At 36.6% G+C, this 21,570-nt stretch overlaps 1 protein-coding gene across 1 annotated transcript in view; it reads left to right on the top strand.

Annotated features, from left to right (window-relative positions):
- The window catches only part of LOC149537803 (vacuolar protein-sorting-associated protein 37 homolog 1-like), an 81,191-nt gene that overhangs the window by 10,337 nt on the left and 49,284 nt on the right, over positions 1-21,570 (top strand). The window contains exon 2 of the mRNA XM_089799182.1: positions 4,080-4,337. Coding sequence (XP_089655308.1) covers positions 4,080-4,337 — 258 coding nt within the window. The remainder of the gene's footprint in view (positions 1-4,079; positions 4,338-21,570) is intronic.

Genomic DNA, 21,570 nt, shown 5'->3' with positions numbered 1-21,570 from the left:
CTTTGTTGACTTGAATGTCTGCCTCTTTTCGCTATTGATTTTCCTATTGTATGATGAATTCCTCCAATGCTTAAAATAGAATCCTTAGATACCTTATACCATATTTATCTTTTCCCTCAGTTCAACTATCCTTCATCCTGGGATCGAACCCCTTCACATCCTTCATGACCAAAGGTGTTTCTATTTGATGGCCGATGATAAAGGGAGGAGGATTAACTGATATTGGAAAGTCAGGAATAGGGGTTCTTTGAGACGTTGCATAGAGTTTTGGAGAATTCAGATTCTTAGGCTTCTTCGAGGAAATATTTATACTTCAATTTTTGAATCTTAGCCTTGCCAGGTGCATTGTCATTATTATCATTTCTACTCCCATTAATATTATTCGTAGTAGACACCAAAACTAACTTTTCTACATTTGTCTATGTTATTAAAATTTTAAACCTTCATGACTTTGTAATCCACATGAACAAAAATGACAACAGAGGGACTGCATAAGTAGGTCCATCTATTTTCAGGATGATAGGTCTTGACTCTGTAGGATCTCTTTCTTGAATAGATACTCCCCGTTGCGAAGCTTTCGAAGAATCCATGGTTGTGTCATTTTCCATATGTGTTATTCTCCAGCATTGTCTTTATTGTTGCAGATAGTTACTCTTTAGCATATAGTGTTTATATTGACTGCTTGTCCATATCAAATCCTTGCTACTATGTATTTTTTCATTTTAGCCAACGAAAACCAAATCATTCAGATTCTCAAGAGTTCAACTTGGCTCTAATAACATGTTAAATTCCTGAGGGCTGCTGCAAATGCAATTGCATTGCCATCATATTTGGTATGTGTATTCCAAAGGTAGCTCTCCTCATATTAATAAGCATAAGCCAGGAATAGACATGTCCCTTAAAGGGACATGTCTATATGTTAATTTAATAATTTATATATATAGCATATTTATAAATTTATTATTATATAAATAATATAACCGTAGTTATATATATTATTATTATATTAATTTATCTCTTATAATAAACACACATATAATTATATATCATGAGGTATAATTATATGTGTGTGTTTATTATAAGAGATAAATTAATATAATAATAATATATATAACTATGGTTATATTATTTATATAATAATAAATTTATAAATATGCTATATATATATATATATATATAAAGAAATGTGAATTGACTAAAACCTTAACAAGAATGATCCAAAAAGAGTGAAATTGGCAGCCTCTAAATTGAAGACACGTGCAAGTCTATGTTGGGAGAACATGCAAATTATGATAAGCAAACAAGTAAAGGTGTCATGTCCCTTTTTCCAAAATCAGGAGAAAGACTATTTTCTCAAGGAGTTGTTGGAGTTTAGGGGTTGGGACTACTGGTTGATTCATGCTACGAGACATTGATGATTGAAGATGTTGCTCAACAGTTCCAAACAGCTATTGGAAGTCACGGTTGGTCATGTTGCATGACCCATGTTAGAAAGATGTTATGCTAGGGATTGAAGATACCTTAGGATTTATGGAAAACAACCATTAGTGGTTAAGAATTGGGGTGTTGGCCCGATGAATGCTAGGTTGGGAGGGAAGGGAACGTGCAAAGCTTTGATAGGTGAAGCCTGTAAGGGCAACTTGTAATTTGATGTGTAGGATTTAAATTTGGGCCTTGGTGTCATTTTGTGGTTGTTAGCTATGGATCTTGATCATAGGTTCTTGAACACCAACTTGGGGTCTAAGGAAATTGTGGCCCGATGGGGTTTTAGGGCGATGCCCTTGAAACCTCCTCTTTATATATTATTTTTTGTTCTTAATCTGGATTGTTGATCATTAGGTCATAGTTCTAACTCTAGAGAATATGCGGTATTTTATTGCTCCCTTATGTGTAGCCATGGTGTTAAAATGGTGTTTTGTATGTGGAGACTATTATGATAGAGAGGAGGGTTCTTAGAGTGGGAGCAATGGTAGAAGAAAAGTTTAAGGTTGAGAAGTTTAATGGCCAAAAATTATTAGCTATGAAAGATGCAAATTGGAAGAATATCTATATTAGAATGATCTTTTCTTATCATTTGGTGGACAGTAAAAAAAGCTGACAAATATGATAGATGAAGGGTCCTTGATAGAAAGGCACAATACGGCTGTGCTTGGCAGCATCAATGGCTTTCAATTTATCAAAACAAATGACAACAGTGGATATAATGTTGATGCTGTTAGATTAGGCACGTTTGTCATTGATGTCAAAAGGTGCTATCTCAGACTGTTGTTTGTGAGATGTTCAGAATGCCTTCACTAGCTATACCATGTTATCAGGATGATAAGTCTTGGGCAGTGTTTGTGTGTTTCAAAGGTGTTCATGACAATATGGAGACAATGTGAAAAGTTTGTTTCGATATTGTTCATGGCAATATGGTAACATGGTGATGGAAAGACAGGATCATTGGATGGTTGTCAATGGTGTTGAAAACACAATTTGTTTACCACATGATGTGTTCTTATTGAAGTCAAAATCAATAGTTCTCGACAAAAGATGAATGGACAACTGTTGATTATTTTCAAATTCCAAAAATTAGCAGTTGAAGAGTCTCATGGTCATAAGGTTTCAACAGAAGCTCTATTAATTTTTGTTGACAGAAGTTGAATGGATATTTGTTCATTCTTTTCAGATTCCAATGGTCAACTGTTGTTAGCAGAATTTGAAAACTCAGTTGTTGGTTCAATTTATTGCTATAACAGTTTATTCCTACTATTTTTGCAATGCATGGAAAATGATGAAGGTCTGAGTGTGTCTGTGAGAGAGAATCCATCAAATAAAAAAAGAGAGTTTATGGATAGAATAAAAAGGTATATTAATTTGTTAAAATGTTTACCTCTGCAGATATGATGCAATGAGTTTGATGTTACAGGAAAAAGTTTGTGAAGGTTCCAGTAAATTTTGCGTCAAGAGACTTTGTTGGCTTTTGTGTAAGATTGATGAATTACAGTTTCATTCTTTGCAATCTTTGAATACATATAAGAAGATTATGCAGATTGTTACAAATATGAGACAGTAAATTTATTGTTTTGAAATGAAATAGAGTATCCTTCTGTGTTTTAGTCATTCTTCTTTGACTAGTGTACAGGGGTTGGTGGCTTGATTGTAATTAGTAAGACTCTTGTAGTGCCAATGAGGCTTGTTGTCAGTGAGACTTATATTATATAACAATTTCTTGTTTATTTGTTTGGTTTTTTAGCTTTGTATGTATTTTGTTTGCAACAAAGTTGCTTTCTTTTTATTTTTTATTTGTTTGACACATGGACAGCTTGGTCCTGTATCAGTATATTGTGATATGGCCCAGATGAGAGCTCATTGTCAGGCAAGTAGATAGCTGTGCTAATTCATATACGAATCCATATCTGATATGCTTGTGTGTGTATTTGGGTGTGTTGGGGGGTGGGGAGGAAGTGGCTATATTTGAATTAATCAAATGGTCTACACTTGTCTGTTTTTTGGCATATGTTGTATTTCAGCTGTATTGTATCTGGGCTTTTATAAAAGATTGTTCTCTCTATGTTCAATGCCCTTCTGATATCTATATGCCCATGTGACATAGATAACAGGCCATTGAATAAAATGGTCATATAGTATAAATATACCTTTTTAGCCTGGTGCTTAACAATTGCAAAGTTATTTGATTACGTTAAGGCCCTTAATGTAAAAGAGGATATCTATCTCATGAAGATCAATATATTTAAACGTTGAAGACAATGCCATCCAGGCTTGCCAATGCCAAGTCACCAAGCACAATGTGATTGTCTCCCGTTGCATGATTTTCTAATGTTTTTCTAAGAAAATATCTACTTATATTGCATTTACATTCTTTCTGTTTTATCTTGTCATCTTTGCAGTTCACGTGTTCATGACTTTTTACAGGATTTCTAAGTAATCAGTTGGTTTCTCCTTGTTTTTATTTTGTAGTCTGAGAAGCATTTTGCTGTAAGATTTGTCACTTCTCTTTTTTCCCCCCTTAAGCAACCTGAATTATTATTTTGTTCTATCCTTTTGGTTTTGACTATGTTTGTTTTTGTGATTTTCAGGGGAGTGCAACACCCAACTGAACAAACTTTTCCAAACATCTCAGCTCAGTCATGGTATCCACCTCCTGTATTACCGCTATTGACAGAAACAGGTTACCCGCCACTACCAAATACTTTAATTTCAGCTGGGCCCAATTCATTCCAGAGAGCAGGTGAATGCACAAATACATGTCCTGCACCCCGACCGCAATCTCCATTTTCTTCTGATACTTCTTCAGAGTCAGGAGGAGTCGCATTTTGTCTTCTTGCAGATAAAAGGTGAGCTTAAAAAGCTTGCTAAACATATCAAATGGAATCATGAATGCTCTAAGATGTTAGTCTTATAATCTGGTCGTGGGTGCTGCTTAATTTCAATTTTCGTTTAATTATTTTTTACCTATTAAACAGAAAATCTGTCCATAATTGGCCTCAAATCTATGTGATCTGAAAGTCGCTATTAGTCTAAACAAGTCCAAACAATTTTTGTTTTCTCTGTGGTCCTTTTGTTGGAATGTTAAATACTGTGTCCTCTGCATGGGAGATCAGTATCACAATGAAGAACCAGGTGCAATGGAACTCTTCATTCCCATTTAGAGTTATGCTTGTGAATTGGGCTGTCACAAAGAACATGGCATGAGGAAAGTGAATTGGTGTAGAAATGTCAATTGCATAAGAAAGGTGATATGACTTGGAATCCCTATTGAAAATATTAATAAATATAGCGGCAGTGTATAGTCTAATCAAACATTTTAGCCTTCTATATGTTATAATATAACACTCTTAGGAGTCAATGCTCCCGACTTCATTACACTTTTACTATTGAGGGAAAGGATTGCTGCAAATGTAATAACACTTTTTATTATTTTTGTGTATTCCAAGTGCAGATTTGAATGTATATAAATACAAGTAGAGGAGACATGTCCCTATGGTAATTTATAAGTTAATAACCAATTAGACAATTATATATATATATATATATATATATATATATATATATATATATATATATATATATGCATGAAAATTTGTCTAATTAATGATTGACCAATAACCAAAAAAGGATTATCTCCAGGTCAATTCAATCCGACTGAAGCTACAACATTAACACTCCCTCATAGCTAGGGAGGATTATAGAACACATTATGCTCTCAAGCATATAGAGAGGTAAATCATCTCAATATGATATTCTTGGAATGACATATTTAAGGATATTATCTTCATCAAAATAGATGTTATCTTTTGATATCATCCAAAGTATGATTCAGCAAGGAATATCAACCATATGATATTCATCATACCCATATTCTCTTGGTATGCGCATTGGCATCATGATGCCTAGCAAGAGAATATGTCATATCCTAGGGTGATATGTGTTATTGGATCTCCAAGACAGCAGCTTAATGTAGTCTATCAAAATAACAAGTGGTTATCATGATCTTTGGGACAACAACTGAATGTAGTCCATCATGAATAGGAGATAGGTTGTCATGACCTCGGGGACAACAACTTAATCTAGTCCATCATGACAGGTAGGTTATCATGATCTCTGGGACAACAACTTAATGTAGTCCATAATGATAACAAGTCAAGCAATTGTTAAGATTGTCACTTACAACAACAACCATAATCAAACACCAATGAAAGATCGTTACCTCTAATGATTTTTTCCAACAGAATCATGTAGTAACTCACATGATATCCACTACAAATAATATTAGAGGCTGGATCCACCATAGCTGCTCCTAGAGGGCAGAACAAAGGGTTTTACTTCAAAATTCTCTCTCATAGGGAAGAATGCAGTACAAAGATTTTCACCTCGAACTTCTTCCTCATTAAGAAGATCTTAATCTATTGGCTTCTTCATCCAAGGTCGCTTGCAGACTACCTCTGAAACAAAATGTCTAAGATCCTCCGATGTCAGCGAAAGGAGATACTCTAGTTACTCACTCTCGAACTTACTCACTCCTGAACTACTATCATAAGATCATCTGAACAACCAATCTTGATCTTAGAACAAAATTCCATCACTATTTGCTTCCTCCTAATGGAAGAGTCCCTTGTCTTGTTTTTATTTTATAGTCCCATATGTTATCACTCAACAACATTTCTAATGCATCATTCATCTTTTCCTAGAAGAATATTCCTCTATGCATCCTTGATACTGTTGACAATTTGGCTAAGGTAATCATTTAATGTTGTCATTTATGGCCACATATCAGCTATATGAAGAGGGCAGGTCATGGAGATGCAATTATGACAATTATACTTAGAAAAGTGTCTAAGTATCATACGTTTATCTGACAGAACAATTACAGTTTTGGTTAGCAAGGTTTATTGAGGCACGGTGGACAATGTGTGGACACTTGATGTCATGATGATGACATATGTGAGTGCACAAGACAATACGACAGTACAAAAGAAGCTATAATAGTTTTACCAGTCACACCAAAGAACAGACAAGAACAAAGTATGATTGGAAATGGATAACTACGATTTAAGGAATTATTTTGTTTACAAAATAATTACTTAATTAATTAGGGCCTAGATGTTACCCCTAAGACAAGTAGTAGTAATAATGTATTTTGTCAAGTGTGTGAAAGCTTGAAGGCTGACTGGATAGTATTTTGAGAATTGCAAAAGTATAAAGGAAAGTTTGTAAGTGCAAAGTAAAGTATGCTTGGGAAGACTATGTGAACTTTATGTGATGTGAATTGTGATATATGATCAGAGGTATGCGAGTTTTGAGAGCAACAAGAGTTATATCAAATATTGAAGATATCAGCAACGCGCAAGAGGTTTTTGTATCTATCTTTTGTATCAAGGAATTACATTGTATATTGCATGTTTGGGTAGTGGGCTTGTCTTGCATACATTTTGTATCTGTACACAACGAGGCTTCTAATAAGGCCTAAGTCCCCTCTAATAAGGACTGAGACACTATATGTATGTAATATGTAACGCCCCGCCAAGGGATCCAAAAGAATTAACCTAAAGTTTTACTAAGTTCGCTAAACATTTTTTTTTTTTTTTTAATAAGAAAGTATAACATACACATCAAACACATAGTAGCGGAAGCAATAACATGTAATCATCGACAAACATAAGTTACATTTCTTAAGGATCCCAAGACGTTGAGTCACGTTTAAATTTAATTAATTCTAAGTCTAACAACTATCACATACATATGAAAGAATAATCAAAAGTCCCATGTCCATATAATACATTTGTTCCGAATGCCTCTTGGCAAATTAATTCAGAATGCTCAATCATCCACTATACAAGTCACAGGGTATGAAAGGCTTAAAAGAATTATACATATGTAAAAATAGAAATGCATCAATCTCCACGAATCCATGATACAAAGTACAGTAAAAATATATGAAACTATTCACCATACATGATACATCCATACATCCATAATGATAAAACATCTATCATAAAATCTAACCATCCATCATAATAATCCAAGAACATAGTGATGATAAATGCCAATCACGAAAACTCCAGCCACGGTGACCACGGAACGAATCTCAAGGGTAAGAGTAAAAAGCACTACCACCCGACCGCGTGGAACCTAAATGGTCCACTCCCACCGCGCTGAGGAGATAGTCTCAAGTCCCAAATAGGATAACAAAACCTATAATCATAAATACTCTCTAAGTCCAGGAAATCCTATAAGTATGCTAACTCAAGGGTTCCTAAAAAGATCGACATCTAAACCCAAAGGTACCACAAGACACGTAGGAAACCTAATATGCAAACGGGAAAGTGTCATCGCAGAAGTCACGTAGAAGTTACCTGAGCAATCCCTTAGGAATCTCGGGTCCCTACTGATCCTTGCGGCCACTAGTATCCTCTCGTACTGACGAGGCATACTACGGAATGCAAGGTCGTAACCAAGCGTTCTCTCTACCCTATCCTAGTCTGTACTAGCACTCAAGGCATGGGAGAGAACATACAATTATCTTGTTAGGTTCATTTTCTCTCATTTAGTGTAAATGTTTTCACTTATTAAAACAACTTACAATGGGTTACTCCAGGCAGCCTCTTAGGGCCCCGATCCCCATTGCAAGCCACTTCCCGACACTACACATAGATAACCTACCCTAGGCTCATGAAATCACGAATCAAAGAATCATAATAAAATCACCTCAGTCCTATACAAGCAACTGAAAAACATCATAAAAGATAAGCCACAAAATTACATCAGTTCTTCATGAGCAACAGATAAGCATCAAATAAATATCATATGATCACGACAGTTCTCTATCAGCAACTGAAGGCATCAATGATAAATCACAAAATCCAATGGTCCTCCAATGAGCAACCAGAAAGTATCCCAATAGTAAATTACAATACTGATCGAAGACTCCAAAATGGTCAAGTCAAAACATGACATCATCAAGAACATAACAAACACTTCAATCCTCTCAAGCGACCGAAAAGCAATCCAAGTATAATTGATCGAGACTCAAAAATGGTTATCAAATATCTCTGATCGAGACTCGAAAATGGTTAAGTCAAGTATCTCAAATACATACATCTCAGCTTCACAGAAGGAAACTGGAAAGCAATAACAAACAGTAAATACCTCCATCATAGAGCATACAATCACATTACCTTGGTTTGAAAAGATCGAGAACAAATCATCATAACATCACATTCACAACCCCGAGCCTCTGGTAACAACCTAAACTGGTCAATACTAGAACAACCCCAAAACACAGAGAACACATAGAAAACATCAAAGTCTCAGAGATTGGATTTGAAAGTATATTATTGAGTTAAGGTAAGGTTTATGTTTCAGTTTAACGTCGATTTTCAAGTAACTAGGTTTTCACCACGACCCCTTACGATTTACCCATTTCTATAATAACTTTCATTAAAACAATAATCCAATTCTACAATTTAATCAAATAATATTCATTATTAATTAACTTTTAATTAAACTAATTTTAATTAAATTAATCAATAATTACTGTTTGAATTACTTATACTAATCTATTCATTAAATGTTAATTTATTAATATTTAACCAAAATTATTAATAAATTAATATTTACAAACTATGTTAAATGCATTAATATTTAATTATTAAATATTAATAAAGATTAAAATATTTATTAATTAATATATATTAAAAATATATATTAATTTAAAAATTTTAAATAATAATAAAATTTGTTTTTATAAATAATAAAAATTATATTAAAAAAAAAACGAAATAAACAAAACCTTATATCATACGTTTTAAAGCCCGTCGGCTTAAAAGACCTCTGCGGTCTGCCGCAGGCCTGCGATCGCAGGGCCTGCGGCGGCAGGTACTCTGTACCTGCCGTCACAATACCTGCGACGTAGGTACTGTCGGCTCCGCCGACAGTGGGGGTGGGCACGGATAATTCCCTCCCCCCCACTAATTACATTATTATATATATTTTTTTAAAACCATTTTTATTAAATCCGACTTGTATACTTAAATTTGTTAATTAAAAAATTTACATATATGTATATGTATTTTTTTTTTCTCAACAAAATATAATCATTATAATACAATTTATTGATAATCAATCTATTAAATATATGTATATATAAAATAATTCTTTTTAATATATATATAAATATATTGAAAGCTTGTTTACTTCCTTATATTAATATAGAAAATATAGCCAACCATCCGAACTTCTAACTTAGAATTTCAGTCTTAAATTCAACCCTTCCCATTTAAATTTTGTATACAGAAGTTTATAGACAAGCATCTGATAAATTCTAATATCGTAATGTTTAAACATTCATCACAGAGAATTCAGATTTACAAACCCCAGACACAAAGAAGACAGGAAAGGATAATTGCGTATTTAATGGATAATAAAAAACACAAGACCCTACCTGATCCTGATGCTATTATGCAATCTCCAGGAATTGTAAGAGAATTCGCTCCCCTCAATAACCTTCTTCTGGAAAACTTTCTTGGTATCAGCCTTCTGAAATTTGCTTCCAAAAGTTGTCTTCCAAAAATTCCCGTCCAAATTTGTGTGTCCAAAAATGAACCCCCAAAGTTGTGATAAGAAGTTTTCTCCTCAAATCGGGGCACTAATTGTGCGTTCACCCGAGACGACTCTTTGCACAACTCAGTTAACTCCCAAACTAACCTTTATTATCTTTTCTTTTATTTTGCATTCAACTTTCATGCACATTAAGTTGAATTATTAAATAACTTTATTTAATATTCCACTTGACTTCTATTTTAAATTAATTTATTACTTTAATCTCATGTGCACTTCATGAAATTAAAATAACATTATTAATTTCTATTATTTAATCTTTTAATTTAATTCTCATATTTAAACTCATGCTTAGATCATGCGATCTATAATTCTTAATAATTTTATATCTTGTGATATGAATATCAGGATTTAACTGTGTGATTTTGAGTCAAACTCGATGACCCATATTTCATGAGTAGTGATTCAACATGAATCCATCTCTCACGAGAATAAATGGAACACTTAGCACTCATTGGATCTAGGTGATGCTCATAGGGGTGAAGCACCGAGACTTCCCGGGAGGTCACCCATCCCAGTACTATTCCAGCCTGAGCGCGCTTAACTACGGAGTTTCCTCCATAGTTAAACTCAAAGCTTGCAACCCCATTTGCAAGCTTTATAGTTAATTATCTCCTACTTATCAATTTTATATCTTTCAACTTTTAATTTATTTTAGAAACTTAATTGATAACATATTTAATTAATTTAAATAACAATAATATTTAGCATTTATTTAAAAATGAACTCGAAATATATTAAATTCTCCAAATTTAATTCTTTTATTTAATTAATTTCTCAATTAATTAAATATTAAAGATATCATAATAATTCTCCATTAAATTAAATCATTAATTAATCTTTTTAATTAGACTTAATTAATAGAAAACACATTAAGGACTCATATAACAACATACAAAAACCCATCATAGAAAAATATATACTAAATCAAACAAAAAGTGTTATAATCACGAAATTACATCATTTGATGCATTCGGAGGGTACTTGACTTAGATACTTGCCCTAATTATCAATTAGGACAATTGGCTAAAGGGTTTAGGAATTGGACTTAAGAGTTTATCTCCCCTCTCTTACCATTGAGACAATGCGATAGGGTATGCTCATCCTGGCAATTCAGGGAAATCGATACCCGGTACCTGCAACCTGCATAAAATTCACGCATGTACAAACACAATATTCTAAGCGAAACAGACAATGGCAGGAAGTGGTGCATTGTGTAGATCCCGACTAGCAGGTGACTACGACTCCCTTCCTTAACCACATCAGAAACACCATACATAAATAAAACAAACACGCACACCATACACATGCAGTATGGGGTAAGTATCCATAAGAAGGCACATGTGATAATAAACCATCTAACTAATCGTCATCGATAACTGATAACATTGAATAATCATCATACATGCATGAAATATAGAGTACCAAGTAATCTCATCATATAATAAACTGAGTGTAAAACAACATCTGATAATCTTTAAAATAATAATACTAATCATCAAACATAAATTGGCCTAAAAGAGTTTGGCAATGATAACAGAAATGTGACTTAGGGGCGGGCACTACATCCACCCCCCCTAGACTTAGGCTTACTCTTGGAAGCCTACAACAAAAGAAAAGCTAAGGACTCACTGTGCGGGTCCCATTGGACCCTTTCCCCTTTTAGGAGGATATGACTCCACTGAGTACACTCTTTGGGCTGTATCCATGCCACCAACTGTAGGTTCTGAAGTTGCAGGTCTCTGGCCTGAGAACTGTGGTTTCCCTTGAGGGCAACGAGATGACTTGTGTCCGCATTGTCCACATGAGAAACACTCTCCATTGAAGCTCCTCCGAACTCTAGGTGCAGTAGACTGCTGGAAACTACCCCCACTAGGATAAGACTGAACACTCTGAGATGGTTGGTCATACTGGATGTGCTTGTTGCGCTGAGCGTTATGATAGTTCCTAGTATTGGAACCACCGCCACCACTCTGTGCTGGAGGATAAGTACCTTCCTGCCGCTGATTACCCCTAGAAGGAGGTTTCCTATTGCCACCTGCTCCCTGACCACCCTTCGATCCTGATGCTGAAGGTGCTCCTACAAAACCCCCATGTCCTAAGTTCACACTCTGCTCTACAAGGACGGCTCGATGTACTGCATCCTTGAGGGTTTTAGGTTCAAACACCTTAACACCCCCAATTAAACGTAGACTCCTAACAGGGTCAATATCTTTAACCAAATACTTTTGATTAGTGGATCATTTTGTGGGTACCATTTCCTTCGGAGTTTTCCCTTGGCCAGGGTTTCCCTAGTTAACAAAATATGGTGTTATGAGCTCTCTTATTGCATGGTTATGTTTACTGTTCAATATAATTAGTTTTCTTTCATATGCAAGTTATAAGGCAATTAATAATATCCAGTTTTGGGCTAAATTTTGTAGAATACTGATTCACCCCCACTCTTAATATTCTCTATTTTTAACAATTGGTATCAGAGCACAGTTACTCAGAAGAGGCTTAATAGCTTGAGTGAAATTTCTATGAATATGGAACAATTATAGAAGAACCTAGAAGAAGCTCTTGATCAAATCGATATCCTCACTAAAGAAAGAGATAACCTAAAAGAAAGATATAAAATGCAAAAGATTACATTGGTAAGTTAAAAGACAAGATTGATCATCTCAAATCTAGAAAGGAACCTAAAGATCAAATAAAAGATAGTGATGAAGTTTTAAGGCTGAAGAAGGAAAATGAGATCCTAAAACATGAATTAAAGATCACTAAATTGACGTTGAGTTTAAAGAAAGATGATAGCAAAATTGAGTCAGATTTGAAATCTGAGAATGCAAATCTAAGATCCCATTTTACAAAAGTTACATCTGAAGTTGGATCCACCAAGTTAGAATATGTAGAACTTGAGAATTACAACACTATTGTGAAAGGAGAGCTAACCTAGACTAAGCAACGATTAGAGAAGTTATATTCTAGTAGTGAGAAAATTGGTGAGCAATTATATTTTCAGAGACCTTCCTATGATAAGATTGGTCTTGGATATTTTATTGGAGAGAAGTTAGCCAAGAAATCTGAAGCTAGAAAGGAAATTAGTTCAGAGATTCGTCAACCTACAGAAGAGAAATAAGAACTAAACAAAGTTGAGACAAATCAATGTGATAATTCACCTAAGGAGATTGAACAAGTTGAACAACCTAAACAAATTGATGAATCCAAGCAACTTGAGTAGATTGAATCACCCTAGGAAATAAGGTATGAATTTAAAGGTAGATGCTTTGTATGCAATGAAATTGGTCATATGAAAAGGGACTGTACAGGTAAGTCATTTAAACCTATTTCTAATTTCTATTTTTTATAATTGTTATGGTTTTGGTCATAGAGCAATTGATTGTAAGAAACCAAAATTTGATAGTAATAGTAGCAATGGTAGAACGTTTAGAGGTACTAACCTTGCAAGAAGAAGAAGGAGATCAAGTGAAAGAACTAATGGAGAAAGGAACAACATTGTGTGTTACAAATGCAACAACCTTGGACACATTACCAGAAGTTGCAGAGCACTTGTTAACCAACCTGGACCTAATTACAGAAACAATGCACTGGTATGTCAGCTATGCAATAACTTGGTCATATAGCAAGATTTTGTAGAATGGATGAGGAACATCAACAAGAACCCAAATTTCAGAAATAACACCAATAGAAATGTCAGAGGGAATGATAGCAACAAATAACAATTAGAAATATGAGTTGAGAAATCATATAGAAGAATTCAAAGAAGTATTTGTCAAAGCAAAAGATCCATTAAGCTCGCATGTAGTATTGGAAGAACAATCACTTGATGCGCTAGAAGGAAGATTGAGGTCAACATGTGATTCATCCTATTTGAATTCAGCATCATTTATAATTGAAATAAGCATCAAAAAGACAGAAAAGTCAAAAGTTGGTGAATTAAGACTTGCGTAGTTAGTATGAAGTATTTCGTGATATGTTGAAGCTGTGGTTAAGTGTGCATATGATTTAGAGATCGCATGAGGTTATACGAATCAAAACAAGTTATTGGTAAAGAATAGACAATTTTTCGTGTATTGCATACTTGCGCAATTAATGCAGTTGGTAAATGAAAAGATTAAAAGGGTCAGAATTGAGATTGTTAACATCATTCGAGTGTGTGATGAGTTGAGTGAATTGAGTGTGAATCTAAAGCAATCTAAGCAACATTGAATCGAGTTCATCCAAAAAACCCTACATTCCACACAATTAAGGTATTTATTGAATTTTAAGAAGTTCATCTGTGGATTTGAAACAAAATTTGTGGTAATCATGGATAGGAGTTTGACACATAATGTTGAGAATGAGACAAAACCAAAATTGAAGATAAACCCAATTCTGCCCTTAGAAGAAAACCATACCGTAGCTTTTTCTGCCATTCCAAGCAGAGTTTTATACCAAGAAGATATTGGAAGTTATCTAAGAAGCAAGTTTAGACAATAGGTGAAATGTAATGTCCCCTTTCTAGCATTCATAGCATGATGTTGTCGTTAGCCTATTTTCCCACAGTCCCGTAGGCTAACTAGGACATTAAAGGGGCTTAGAGGCCATTTGGCCTAGACAATTTCAGTTGCAGGTCTTTCTAAGGGGTTCTGAGGCAACTTTGGGCATACTTACTATTTATAGTAAGTCATCTTGGACATGGCCGGACATTCAGTCACAGTGGTATGTTGATGGTAATTGTTTAAAATTGACAGGAAGACTTATTTATCATTGATAAGATTTGTTATGCATTGATAAAGCCATTTTATAAAGTTAAATTTAAATATTTAACTTTATTAATGCATAGACTATAGTTTGTGGGAAATATTTAAATTAAAAGAGTTCCTTTTATTTTTATAACACATTGGAGACATAAGGTACATAAAGGGAGTTATGTTTTATCCCACATTGAGAAAACGAAGGATTGAGCTCTTGTGAGAACACTATAAAAGAAATGGAAGAGTTTTTTTTTTGTATGCTTGGATGAAGATTAATGTTATGTTGCTGGATATCTGATTATCGGGCTTAGAGGACGGAATCCCTCTTTGCTAGCATTCTCTTCGCTGTTGGAAGACACAGTCAGGAGGATCAAGGGTGTTTTCACTTCAGGAAATACACTGGGTTTCATTTGGGGCGTTTGCATAAAGAAATTTACAAGGGTTTGAGGTGCAGATCTGAAGTTAGTTATTGCTATAGTGCTGCATGAACAGTATTTTGCTACAGTCGGCATGAACAGTATTTTGCTACAGTACGGCGTGAACAATGTTGGTATCAAGTTTACTTGTTTTTCCGACTGATTAGAAGTTTGGAGGGCGGGCCGACTACATCTGCAAAATACTATGGCAACTAATTCCAGGTTTCTTCTGTCAAATTTTGATATTTTGCATAATAATTGTTGAATACAAGTCTAAATAGTTGTTGCAGCCTTTAAGGCAGCTGTAAGTGCACATCTACATTTAAAAATCACCCTTTATTAGTAGATTGAAAGAGTTTCCAGATTTTTCATATACTATTGAATGTGTGCCTAGTGTTTGTGAAAATGTTATGATGTGTATTATGCATTTTAATGTCACTTCATAGTTGTTCGTAAATCTACTCATTGGAAAGCAATTTATTGAGGAAATCAGCTTTATGAGTTTGCATACAAAGTGTCTGACAATATTCCTTAAGTTAAATTTCTGCAAGTCAAAGTTCAAATCAGGGGAGGATATTACAGTGGTATCAGAGCTATAAGTCCTGCCATCCTGTGGAGGTCTTATAGGAAATTTGGAACTGGCGGATAGAGGGGAAAGTGTTTGATGAAATGTCAAAATACTAAAATCAGAGCATTTATGTTTGAGCATGCGACAGGGGCCTTATAATTTCCGCAATACCAGAGCAAGACAAAGTAGGAGTTCAGACCTGCAAAGCAAACAATCTAGTTCATCCGTACAGGGGGGTATAGAATCCAGTCATACAGACACAGCGGAGGTATTCTTTGATCAAGACAGCAATATGGGTGACTGAGATGACAGGAATACAAGATTAGGTGGAGGCGGGAATGCCGGTCCAGAGCTTGGAGAGGAAAGATTCTTACAGTTATTAGAGACCTTGGTACAGGGTTAGCGAGTAGCAGAACAAAGGGCACAGGAACAGAATCAGAGATTGGATCTTATGATGCAGATGATGGCTCGTCAAATGGGGTTGAATGCTAACATGGGTGGAGGAAATAATCAGAATGGTAACAATCAGAATGGAAATGATCAGGATGGGACACATAATGGAGATGAACAAGTTGGGAACAATTTTGGTCATGCACCCTAGCGAGCTAGGACAGTGAGTTCAAGGTCCATGATTCCTACATTTCCTCCTAGAGCTCCAGAGCAGCTCGTACCAGAGCCCCAGATTACTGATATACAGGAGCAGTTGAGGAGAGATTGGGAAGCCGGAGGGCCAGATTTTACTGCTGCAATTACCTTTAGGGAGTATATGGATGTGCGGATGAAACATATGCCATGTGGACATGACAAGAACTAGAGCTATGAGCTACGGAAGAAAGTAGGGAGACTTGAGTTACCATATTATGATGGCTCAGGAAAGTCTACGGCAAGAGCTTGGGTTCAAAAGCTTGACACATACTTTCAATTGAACCCTATGCCCGAGGAAGAAGCTATTAAGTACGCAGCAATTCATCTGGATGGGTTAGCACACGAGTGGTGGCATCATGGTATGGTCACTATGGGACATGCACACATTACCTCATATGTGGAGTTTACAGAGAGGTTGATTGAATGTTTTGATAGGAAGGATCCAGAACTCCATTTCAAGGAGTTAGCTCAGCTTAAACAGTGGGGATCATTGGAAACATACATTTCAGAGTTTCAGAAACTTGTAGTGTTAGTAACAGATGTATCTAAACAGAGGATACTAGTTCTATTTATGGATGGGTTAGCTGATCCGTTGAGAGGGTGGATTAAAGCTCTCAACCCTCCCACTTTGCAGGAAGCCATTAAGAAAGCTCGTGACATGGATTCCTTTTCATCTACAAAAAATAAATTCCAGGCAAAGAGTTTCCCTTCAAGGAAAGATAAGGACAGGAAATCTTTTCATAAAGAGGTTCAGCCAGCTAAGGAGGAAAGTAAGAGGTTGGACAATGAGACACTTAATGATCTTAGGAAGAAGAAGCTTTGTTTTCATTGCAGGGAGCCTTGGGATTTGTCACATAAGTGTCCATTGAAAGCAAAAACTAAGCAGATGGAGTACTTTTCAGCCGAAGAGTCAGTAGATGGAGATTCAGAGCAGTCATCCGAATCAGATGGAGATGATGATAGTTCTTCACAGGAGGAAGCACGCGGTGATAGCACAATAGCTCAGTTGTCAAGTATACAGGAGGCCGTCACTTTCAGAGTTAGGGGAACCTTGGATGGACAGAGAGTTGTGGCACTCATTGATACAGGGGCGACACATAACTTCATTGATGAGAAGTTTGTGACACGCAGAGGGCTACATACAGAGGAGCATAGGGGATTTAAGGTGATGGTTGCCGATGGCTTCAAAATTGAATGTACCAAGAAAATCTCCAACTTGCAGCTTCGTTTGGGAGATTATGACATGACAGGAGATTTCTTTGTGGTCAACATTGGTGATCAGGATATGGTGCTTGGGATGAACTGGATGAAGTCTCTGGTAGAGTTTACATTTAACCTTGAGAAAATGGAAATGAGGTTTGAGGCAAATGGTAAGAAGATAGTGCTCAGAGGTTTGTTAGATGGGAGACTTCGAGTGGTGTCACTCAAGCAGATGCAGAGTTTCTTTAGACATGATCAGGTGCAGTGGGCAGCAGAGTTTAGAGTAATGCCTGAGATGACAGAGCAGCATAAACTAGAGTATCCACCTGATGTACAAAAAATAATAACCAAACATACTAAGGTGTTTGGTGAGATACCTCCAGGGAGACCCCCGGATAGGGGAATCGAGCATGTTATTGAATTAGAGGAAGGGGCTAAGCCAGTTATCATCACACCTTACCGCCATCCGAAGAGATATAAGGATGAAATAGAAAAGGCAATTAAGGAGTTGATTGACATGGGGCACATACGACCAAGCAAAAGTCCTTTCGCTTCTTCAGTAGTATTGGTGAAGAAGAAGGATGGTACAATGAGGATGTGCATTGATTATAGGGAGCTAAACAAGAAGACAATCAAGAACCGATACCCTATCCCGCGCATCAATGAGCTTATTGATGAATTGCATGGTGCATGCTACTTCTACAAGATTGATTTGAGATCCGGCTACCATCAGATACGGGTTAGAGAGGTGGATGTGGAGAAGACAACTTTTAGATGCCACTATGGACATTTTGAGTTCTTAGTCATGCCCTTTGGGTTGACAAATGCCCCTGCCACTTTCCAGTCCTGTATGAATAGAGTGTTCAGAGATCAGTTGAGGAAGTTTGTGTTGATATTTTTTGATGATATACTGATATACAGCCGTACTTGGGAGGAACATTTGAAGCATATTGATACAGTGCTCAGTATTCTAGAGAGGGAGTCATTATATGCCAAGATGAGTAAATGTGAGTTTGGGATGACAGAGTTGCTCTATCTAGGGCATATTATTAGTGCAGGAAGTGTTCGGGTTGACCCAGACAAGATCAGGGCCATTCTGGATTGGCCACCACCGAGGAACACTTCACAACTCAAGGGATTTCTTGGGCTTTGTGGGTTCTACCGCAGATTTGTGAAGGGATTTTCACAGATAGCAGCACCACTTACAAATTTGACACGAAAAGATAGTTTCAAGTGGTCAGAGAGGGCTCAGGATTGTTTTGACAGGTTTAAGGAGCTGATGAGTACATGTCCTGTTTTAGCCATTCCAGATTTCACCAGGCCTTTTGAGCTGCAGTGTGATGCCTCGGGAGAGGGCATAGGAGCTGTTCTCATGCAAGACAAACATGCCATCGCATATGAGAGTAGAAAATTACGAGGTGTGGAGAGAACCTACAGCATCTACGACAAAGAGATGCTAGCAATCATGCACGTGCTAGCTAAGTTCAGGTAGTACTTAGTGTGAAGCCGGTTCATAGTAAAAACAGATCATAATAGCTTGAAACATTTCCTTGGACAGAAGGACCTTAATGACAGGCAAGAAAAATGGGTGAGTAAATTACAGGCCTATGATTTCGACATAGCCTATGTCAAAGGGAAGAAAAATATTGTTGCAGATGCTTTATCTAGAAGGCCTCATTTGCTTGCTGTTGGGATAGTCATGGATGATTGGAGAGAGATGATCTTGGCAGAATATGCTAAGGATAGTTGGGCCTCTAGCATTATTGAGGGAGCTATTCAAGATAGTCGATACATTGTCGTAAATGATCTGATCATCTACAAGGAAACGATTTATTTAGTACCCGGGTCTGCTATGAAGCAGAAGATTTTGAGGGCATTTCATGATTCACCAATAGCAAGACATCCCGGATTCTTTAAGACATATCGGCAGTTGAGAGAGCGCTTCACTTGGAAAGGACTCAAATCAGAGGTGCTTCAGTTTGTTAGGGAATGCCTTGTGTGTTAGCAGAACAAACAGGAACATTCTTTTCCGGGTGGTTTACTACAGCCCCTACCCATACCAGAGAAGAAGTGGGATAGCATTTCCATGGATTTTATCACAGGCCTCCCCAAGGCACAAGGTCGGGATTGTATCTTTGTTGTGGTAGACAGATTGACGAAATTTGCACATTTCTTTTCAATTTCGTCTACATATTCAGCAGCACAAACAACATAACTATTTTTTCGAGAGGTATTCAGACTACATGGGATACCACGGAGCATAGTCAGTGACAGAGATAGTAGATTTATGAGCCACTTTTGGCAGGAGTTGTTCAGGTTATGTGGAACAGAGCTCACTCCGAGTACCAGCTACCACCCCCAAACTGATGGGCAGACAGAGATAGTGAACAAATGGGTTGAGGGGTACCTTCGAAACTACATTGCAGGAGAGCAGAAGGCTTGGGTGAAGTGGCTACATCTAGGGGAGTACTGCTATAATACCTCTTTCCATATGTCTATTCAAATGTCCCCTTTTATGGCACTGTACGGGTATGATGCTCCTAATTTTTTGGATTTGTTATTTGGGGACAGCAGGGTGCCTAAGGCCAAGGATACTTTGCAGGAGTGTCAGGATATTATGCGATCCTTGAAGGAAAATTTGCAAAAGGCACAAAATCAGCAGAAGCAATATGCTGATCAGCACAGGGTTGAGAGGTCTTTTGAGGTGGGAGATATGGTGTACCTCATGTTACAGCCGTATAGACAGTCCTCTCTCAAGAAGAGTGGAGCAGAGAAATTGAAACCATGCTACTATGGACCATTCAAAGTAATCAGGAGAGTGGGCGAAGTAGCTTATGAGTTGGAGTTGCTTGCAGACAGTAAAGTGCATAATGTGTTCCATGTGTCACGCCTTAAGAAGGCATTGGGTCACAATGTGGTGCCTTCAGTAGTATTGCCACCTCTTGACGATGAGGGAAAGCTTATCTTGGTTCCCGAGGCCATACTTGACTCCAGGGAGAGGGTGCTTCGCAGGAGGACTATCAGGGAGTATCTAGTGAAGTGGAGGAACCTACTTGTCGAGGATGCTACTTGGGAAAATGAGCAGATATTGCAGCATCCAGAGCTGAAATTGCTTGAGGACAAGCAATTTTGGGAAGGGCGGACTGTAATGTCCCCTTTCCAGCATTCATAGCATGATGTTGTCGTTAGCCTATTTCCCCACAGTCCCGTAGGCTAACTAGGACATTAAAGGGGCTTAGAGGCCATTTGGCCTAGACAATTTCAGTTGCAGGTCTTTCTAAGGGGTTCTGAGGCAACTTTGGGCATACTTACTATTTATAGTAAGTCATCTTGGACATGGCCAGACATTCAGTCACAGTGGTATGTTGATAGTAATTGTTTAAAATCGACAGGAAGACTTATTTATCATTGATAAGATTTGTTTTGCATTGATAAAGCCATTTTATAAAGTTAAATTTAAATATTTAACTTTATTAATGCATAGACTATAGTTTGTGGGAAATATTTAAATTAAAAGAGTTCCTTTTATTTTTATAACACATTGGAGACATAAGGTACATAAAGGGAGTTATGTTTTATCCCACATTGAGAAAACGAAGGATTGAGCTCTTGTGAGAACACTATAAAAGAAATGGAAGAGTTTTTTTTTTGTATGCTTGGATGAAGATTAATATTATGTTGCTGGATATCTGATTATCGGGCTTGGAGGACGGAATCCCTCTTTGCTAGTATTCTCTTCGCTGTTGGAAGACACAGTCAGGAGGATCAAGGGTGTTTTCACTTCAAGAAACACACTGGGTTTCATTTGGGGCGTTTGCATAAAGAAATTTGCAAGGGTTTGAGGTGCAGATCTGAAGTTAGTTATTGCTATAGTGCCGCATGA

Source organism: Cupressus sempervirens, chromosome 9 (genome assembly GCF_028749045.1).
Source record: "Cupressus sempervirens isolate cs-2001-9-10 chromosome 9, ASM2874904v1, whole genome shotgun sequence".
NCBI lineage: Eukaryota > Viridiplantae > Streptophyta > Pinopsida > Cupressales > Cupressaceae > Cupressus > Cupressus sempervirens.
Note: the sequence above shows the minus strand (reverse complement) of the source record. Positions and strands in the feature narration are given on the sequence as shown.